Source organism: Pundamilia nyererei, unplaced genomic scaffold (genome assembly GCF_000239375.1).
Source record: "Pundamilia nyererei isolate P.nyererei 1_Seehausen unplaced genomic scaffold, PunNye1.0 scaffold00007, whole genome shotgun sequence".
Lineage (NCBI taxonomy): Eukaryota > Metazoa > Chordata > Actinopteri > Cichliformes > Cichlidae > Pundamilia > Pundamilia nyererei.
In genome coordinates, this window is record NW_005187408.1 from 2,504,663 (window position 1) to 2,512,928 (window position 8,266).

The 8,266-nt window shown below is 40.5% G+C and overlaps 1 protein-coding gene across 1 annotated transcript in view; it reads right to left on the reverse strand.

The window, feature by feature from the left end:
• Nucleotides 1-1,402: 1,402 nt before the first annotated feature.
• Nucleotides 1,403-8,266, reverse strand: part of shrprbck1r (sharpin and rbck1 related) — a 12,767-nt gene continuing 5,903 nt past the window's right edge. The window contains exons 7-14 of the mRNA XM_013915912.1: nucleotides 6,840-6,940; nucleotides 6,560-6,730; nucleotides 5,319-5,479; nucleotides 5,115-5,226; nucleotides 4,824-5,003; nucleotides 4,247-4,345; nucleotides 2,843-2,986; nucleotides 1,403-2,679 (exon numbers count right to left, since the gene is read on the reverse strand). Of these exons, the coding sequence (XP_013771366.1) occupies nucleotides 2,599-2,679; nucleotides 2,843-2,986; nucleotides 4,247-4,345; nucleotides 4,824-5,003; nucleotides 5,115-5,226; nucleotides 5,319-5,479; nucleotides 6,560-6,730; nucleotides 6,840-6,940 (1,049 nt within the window). The 3' untranslated portion in view covers nucleotides 1,403-2,598. The remainder of the gene's footprint in view (nucleotides 2,680-2,842; nucleotides 2,987-4,246; nucleotides 4,346-4,823; nucleotides 5,004-5,114; nucleotides 5,227-5,318; nucleotides 5,480-6,559; nucleotides 6,731-6,839; nucleotides 6,941-8,266) is intronic.

Below are 8,266 nucleotides of genomic sequence, written 5' to 3' on the forward strand. Positions count from 1 at the left end.
ACAGACGTGATCAAACTGCACTAAGTAGGACAGTAGCATGCATATTCCAGAGGAAGCATGCAGGAATATCACAGACAGGTCAGCCAGCATTAAGAGACAGAAATCCTTACAAACTCTGCCCGAATCCTTCAAGAGTGAAGTTTTTCTGCACCTGAGATATATGCACATCTTAAACCGATGCGAACTGAGCTCCATTGCATGCAGCTCACAGCGTGAAGCATGCCGGACACGAAGCAAAGCAGCTAGTAACAGCACCGACATACTCACCTGTGCGCCGAGCACTGCTGCTGCACTGCTAGTCTGCTAATCTCTGATAATCCGACGTCGGTCAAATCCTCCTCCCATAACCCCGCTCTGCCTCCTTTTCCAAGAGAAACAACGACGAAGTAGCTCCTCGGTGCCGCTGTCCGGTCTTAACTCCGCCTCCCCCAACTCTTGAAGGGAGCTCGAGGTCTATAATTTGAGCATATCGAGTTCCTGGGTGAAAGTGCTCGCAAAGAAGAAGAGGCTGTGGAAAGTGGGACTGACTTTGCGCTTAAACGAACATCATGTGCACTCGAAAATAAGTGCTTGTTTTGTTTTTTAATGCTAAACAGCAACAACAATAAAGCACTATAAAATGTGACAACGGCGATAAAAGGCGCGCAGGAAGTCCACTGCAGGAATGGCGAACTGGAGGAATAACCTTGAAACCGAAAGGTGATTAAAGGGTTTTTGCTGAAAGAGTTTGTTGTTCTGAAGTGTGGTCCCATCTGATTAAATACGCAAAATGGATGAATTGTAACATTAATAAAATGTGATGTAGATGTATTAAAATACTAGATGTAGATGTTGTGAAGGCGGATGAGGTTAAATACCCGGGATCAAGCATCCGAGGCAACACAGTGCAGAAGACAGGTGAAGTAGAGAGTGCAGAGTGGGTGGAGCAGGTGGAAACGACTGCTATGACGTATGGTTTGGAGATGGTGGCACTGACAGAAAGACAGGAGGCGAACCAGCTTCACCTGAAGTGTCAGAGTTAAAGATTTGAAGATTGTCATTGGGAGTGAACGGGATGGGCAGTATTAGAAATTAAAATATCAGGTTGAGCAGTTTGGAAGGGTCATGGATGTAGTGAAGGAGGAGATGCAGAAGGTTGATGGAGGAGCAGCATGCTAGAGTTAGGTGGAGAGATGGGGAAATAATCCCCTAAAGGGAGCAGTTGAAAGAAAGGGATAATGTTTTTGTGCATTTAAGAAGACATGCAGAAGTCACCAAGTCTTCTCTTTGGACGCTACAAATAGCCTTTGAATATTTACAAGCTGTGAAAAATTTACCCTACTAAGGGATTAGAAAGCACGATGACAGCTTTAAAGCTGCTCATTCACTCAGTTCTACGTTAAATCACTCACAAACACACGTGTGAGTTTGAATGGTGTTTATTTATTGTTAAGGCACAACAGAAAGTCAGCAGCACAGTGCTGACTTTTACACACAGAAAGGAGTGAGGATCTTTTCTTGGCCTGTCAGTTCTGGGCAGTAGTGTAGTCAAGGGAAAACTCAGGAATTTGAAGTTAGGCATCCCCCCCTTTTCCAGTGAAGAGAGAGGGCATTGATGCGTACATGGATAAAAACATGTTCCAAGTATTTACACTGTTATGAATTACTTTATTGTATCCGAGGTCTTCTACAGGAATAAAAGCTTATTGACAAAAGGTGTTTACATGTGCCTCCCCATACAGGAAATATAAACTTAACAACCAATACCTGCCTTTTAATTAACACGTTGACATTTATTGGTGATGTCATCACACAATACTCAAATGTGAGCAGTTTCTGGGGGAACACAGAGTCGTGGGTAATAAAACACGACTCTGTGAAAACAGTCTGGTTTCTCTCAGCCATCAGACCAACAGATCCCAATCGAAGGAATAATCAGACACACACTTGTTTCGGTTCAAACCTCTTTGGTAACAAGGCACCCATGCAGTCATTACACGGCATCACGCAGACGTACAAACACACACATACACACATTCAGAAATGCTTCTACATGTAACTCTGGACTCTTGCTTCATCTATTTATCACATTCATCTATCACAATGAGAAATTGTCACATTTTGTTTCATTCAGAAACACCCTGCTACTGATTTTTGTGCACGAGAAACAAGGCCACTTCAGTTTTCTGTAATGCATCCAGGCTCATAACTGCTGAAACAGAAAGTAACGCACCCGTACTGCTACATCAGCTGTGCAAACATTCTGAAAAGGTACCACATGCATTCAAAGTAAATACTCCAGTTTTTTATACCGCATAATTCTGACCACGCTCATCTTCGTTACATAACTAACCACATTCTTATTAGTGAGATGCAGCGACATGTAAAAATATTATTTCTTTCATTCGGATTCCAGTGGAAAAACCAGTGAAAATAAGTGACTGTTAGAGATTTGTTGATTAAAGATCTCAGTATGTATTTAATGTATAAATTCTGCACAGTTTTGTATTAAATATAGCTTAAATAGAAATCTCAGTCTTTCTTTCCATGCTATTGAGAGAGCAGCTTTTTCAGTCATTCATTCATTCATTTGGGCCAATCTGACCCATATTGACCCTCTCAGTGGCAGTTTTGGCATTTAGGGTGACACTTTCGGTTGTTCACGTTGCAACGACATCCTCCACTGGTGTCTCCTGGACCCTTTAAAAGCAACAGAATGAGGAACATGCTTTGATGGAAAACAAGGCTTTGCAGTCTTTTTAGGTGGACATAAACAGCTTTTGAGTCTATCTGACCAAGGTTACTAAATAAAGCAAAAATAGATAAATTGTTAAAGTTAAGGTAGAAAGGACAGATTTCATACCCTTGGCCCCCAGCGTGGCCCTCTGGTTACCCAGCAGATCTCAGTGTGACAGACTGTACAGCGCAGCCAGTCACATCCATCTCTCTTCTGTACAATGATGCCACACTGTGGACAGCGCATGGCCTCCCCTGACTGCACAAGAGTCTGTTTGTGAGAGATAAAATGAGAACAAGAAAAAGAAGAAAGAATATGAGACCCGAGGATATGGAAAGCATTACCAGTATATATCAGTTTGTCTGTAAGCATTAGACCACAAAGCCATTCACTGCTTACGAGTGGAGGTAAAAATGGATCTGTAACACTGTCCCTTCTATCTCTGTGCATTACAAATAGCCTTAAAACAGTGTACAACTCAAAAGAACTCTCTGTCATGTCGCACATCCCACATACAGTACAGATGTTGTGGTTAGAAGTTCACATACACTCATCATTGGCTGTCATGGTAATTTGGGGATTTTAATGATTTCTTTGGACGGTTCTTTTTCCAGGGTGGCACTGTTCAGCATACATCTTTTGTTACTTTGTTACTTTAAAACCAAGAATTTCTTGCACAGGTTTGAATTTATTTGAGATATTCGCTAATCTACACAGATTTAAAAGTATACACACAGGCACAAATATATACATACACTCACTTAAATGTTTTAATAATTAGTGATGAAGGTTCTACAATGTCTTTTAACTTGACAAAGCCAAGGCACGCTTACGTCTTGTTAGTAATTGTGATTGACTACAACTTTTTGTTTTTATTTGCTGCATAAAAGGGATTTGTGTGCTGATCATGAAAGATGCCCCTGCTCCAAAATCAACACCATCTAGTTCAACTGAAATTTGCAGCTGCCCCCATGGACAAGCCAAATGTGTTTTATGGTCAGATTGAGCTATTTGGCCACAATTGCAAGACACATGTTTGGAGGAGTAAGGGTGTGGCTTTCAAACTTAAAAACAAAGTAAAACTGTGAAGGATTGGATAAAGCAGGCTAACATTAAGCTTCTGCAATGGTCTTCCCAATGTACAAACTTCAAACCTACTGAAGACTTGTGGATTAAAAGCGGGTCTGTGCCAAGAGACCAACTAATTTAAAGAACTCTACCAATTCTGCCAAGAAGAGTGGTTAAATATCACAGACAGAATTATAGCAGAAGCTTGTTGATGGCTACCAAAACATCTGCTCATAGTACAACTTGCTATGAGATATTTAACCAAATGTTAGTGGGGTTGTATGTATAGATCTGAGCCTGTATGGATTAGAAACTCGTGCACCCAATTCTTGTTTTTCAAAGTAATAAAAATGTATCCTGCCGTTCAAAGAAATAACTAAAAACCCCAAATTACCGTGATATTCATGCCACAAGGAATGTATGAAAACTTCTGACCACAACTCCATGTCTGTTGTAGCTCACATTTAGTAGATGTGTTGTCCTTCGAGCAGCAGAGTCATTGATAGCACGCGCTGCAAGATCGTCCTGGTACTGCTTACAATTCATACCCTCATGGATAGACTGAGGAGAAAATAGAAAGAGGAACAAATAAGGATCTTTTAAAAACTGTAATTTATGTAAATCACTCTAGGACAGTCGGATAAATTCAATAAAAATGTAGCTAGGAATGAGCAAAACAGGCATTCTTTGCAGAAATAAACAGTTCTTATTCAATTTGCAGTTAGCATGAGGCAACCAAACCAGTTAAAAGCTTGTCAATACTTTTTCATTTATGTATTCAGTTTTACAAAGTATTTTTCATTTTTAACAGCATAATGTGCAATTAAAATGAACTGTTCCTGGCAGAAGCCACTCAAATAAACTTATTCTAAATGAGCTTGGACTAATTAATTAGTTCAAAGTTCAATCTGCATCTCTACATAGTATATGTGCAAATCTAATGCATCACATGAGTTCAAGCAACCAATATAGGAACAAAAGACAGGAATAAATTATTAAATTTCATTTTATACCAGTATATACTGTGTATGATTTCTACCTTGCAGATTAGGCAGTTGTGTTTCTTGCAGACAGGGCAGTGGAAGACATTGACAGTATCCTCATACACACACCAGCCCAGACAGTCAGGAGTAGCACAGTGATAGCTGCCCTCACACCGAGACTCTGCAACTGAAAGGCCCCTCTGCAGCCAGCGTTCATACTCCTCTGCAGGAACCAACTGTCACCAGGAAACAGGAGGAAGATGGTGAATGTGTGCTAACACTAAAAGCTAAAACTGTAGCTTTAAAAAAAAAAAAAGTGTCAGAAGCTGTTAGTTGGTCTCACTCACAGCTCTGATCTCCCTCTCCTGCAGGAAGCAGGAACAGGAGTATGTGTCATCTCTGTAGGGACAGGACACCTCGGGCTCCTCGCTCAGCATAATGACAGAGCGCAAGCACTCTCTAAGCAGGCATGCACACAAACACAGAAAAGTCACCCAAGGTGTACAAGAAAAACAAAACAAATCAAAAAACCGCCACCCCTTAAATTTTACCTGCAAAAACAGTGCAGACACTCCCTCAGGAGGATGCCATCTCCCGGCTGTAAGCCTGCATAGCAGATCCTACACTCCACAGATTCAGGGTTAGGCACCAGGTCCTGACCATCCATCATCACCAGCCGGGCAAAGTTCTGCCTTCGCTCCTCCTCCCTCGCCTGGAAGAAGGAGCGGTGTTGTTGGAGGAGGGAAGTGAGGGTTAAAGGCAAGTTCTGTAAACTGCGCTCTTCCAGCTTTTTCTTATAATGTGCATTTTAAACTCGAAAATGCTCAAAATCCTCATTTACACAAACACAGACAAGCACACAGAGTCAAAACCTTTTATTTTTATCCATTCAGAGTATATACAGTATCGCAGTGCAAAATAAATGACTCATACATTCAACTCGGTGGCAACTATTGCTCCTAAAGAGTTCATTAAAAAGCCACTTCATTTGATTTGCTGAAAGGCTGCAGTGATTACGACTGTCACTGGATGTTCAATATGAGTAACGTCTTTTGGAGCCAGCGTCAAAATGTAAAAAGAAATCTCACAGGTTTTTTTTTTTAAAACCTGCCCGTCCTTGTCAGCATTACTGCTCATTCAGAGCACGTTTTCCACATTTTTCAGAAAATGTGCAAAAAAAAAAAAAAGTAACATGTTCTCACACAGCCTGTAAACTGCACGATCTTATGAATCTGCAAATATGGGATGCAACCGATGCATGAAGGCAGCTTAAAATGACTTCAGGGGTAAAATTCGACAGTTTTATTGCATAAATGTGGATATACATGAATATAGTCATGGGCAGTGGAGATGATGCTTCAAGGATAGAAATGAACATAAGGTGTATGTCTGCCTGTGTCTGTGTGTTCAGTAGTTCTGGTCCAGGTTAAACAGGAGTGAGGTGTTTTGAAGCCCAGCACTCTTCAGCCCCTCTCTTCTCCCTTTCTCCTTCAAAAAACAGAGACAGAAGAGAAGAGAGTCAACCTGAGAGAGCCTGAAAGTTTCAATTCAAATACCACGGTTATTAATTTTTTTCTAAATAAATACATATCACCCTCTCCCTTTCATCGGTTTCACTTTGAGCATTTTGTCAAATTTGGCCAAACTGTGTGTCACTAAGTGGTGCTCCCCTCCCTGAATTTTTAACTGAGCTTTGTGTGCCCATCATCATGTTATATTCCAGAAATCATATTAAGTATGTGCACGTAAAAGCACGTTCATACTACCCGGAATGTATTCTTTTTTTAAATACCTGCTGGTATTGTCGGATAGCTTCTTTCTCCTTCTGAATTCTTCTGAGCTCCAGTGTATCAGGTCGATATCCCCCCGGGACAACGTAGTTCTCAGGTCGGTCCGTACTGCAGATCTCACAGCCCGGCCGTGTTGGTTTGTTAATGTAGGTGCACGAAGGACATGACCAACCCTGAAAATTTGTTTAGCGCCGTTATTCTCTACATTCTTTTTACCTTACTGAACTTAACTGTGTGTCCTTTAAGTATATGTTTTCGATAGGTTGACAAAAATTACATTACCTGTGTAGGCGATGTTTTCGGGCTCAGGGCTTTATCAAGCTGGGGCATCTCTAGGTTGATGAGATCTCTGATCTCTCTGATGTTTTGCCTCTCTAAACCGCCTGAGGCATTTAAGGAGAAAAAAAAGAGACTGAGCAGCCAACATCAAATCTGCGTGCAAACATGTTTGCTCAATATGCCAGTGTGTGAAAGACTTTATGGCACCTTTATGGTGTATGCATATAGATTTAAATTGAGTAATTATTTCTTTTCCTTGGTATTCTGCTGAGTTACATTTTCACTATGTGGGCACAGACCATACAAAGTCACAGACAAACTATGTTTAGTAGGGGATTGCTCACTTTACATTATTTATTTATTTATTTTTATCTAACAATAGAAATAAGGTGTTCAACAGTCATACAAGGTGAGATCAATAAAGTATTTGAATCTGTCACTGAAAAACAAAAAGCTATACTTAATTTAAATGTAGTCACTATTTTTGGTCTTCTTGGGCAGTGTGCAACAACTTCAAACACTTCTGCTTCTAGATCATGTCTCAGAAACTGTGCTGTGACCTACTTTGTGTGACAAAATATTAAGTTCTTTGTCAGACAGGTCAGGAGCATGCTTGTCACTCTTTTCCCTTCGACATTCATCCCACCGTGTGAAACGTTCATTCCCCCAGCATTAGGCTGTCAATGCAGGCCACTACTGTAACGTCTCAAGGTGCCTGAGAGTTCAACACGCGCTGAACTGAGCAGGCAGAAGCTTTTTCATCACACCATCACACTCATGAGCCCTACTCTCTGTCTTCATACTCAAAAAAATATATCGATACTGCACTGTATTGCAATATTTTACATGGCTATTTTGTATCGATACAGGGGCACCAAATATCGATATTTTATGAAATAAATAAAGATACGTAAATAAATTGGAACGCTGCTCTGCTAACATGAGACGAGCCCTCTAATAGCAACAGTGTTCATCTCCTGCACGGCGATCCTGAGATAATTTTAGCTGAGCAATCTTACAATAAATCAGCTCACCCGAAAAAACAGCCAACACTGGACACACTCAGCTTGACAGAGTGTATAATTACCAATTTGTCCTCATTCAGTCACAGACTGATTCCATTGTGATAAATTGTAGTATATGTTATTGTGAGCTTATTGCAAAATGCTAAAAATTGCAATAATACTGTATCGCGGGTAGCGGTGCAACAGATCAAAAATCTCACGGTTCGGATCAGATCGGTTTTAAGTCACGGATCGGATCAATTTTCGGATCAGCAAAAATAGAAAAAAAAGACAAAAATTCGACTCGCCATTTACTTATTTAAGTATTTTTTGCCTATTAAAAAACATTCAACTGAAGACTCATTCCACACACTTATATAAAAACAAATTAAGGTGCAATATGGACATTATGGACCATGCTGGGCA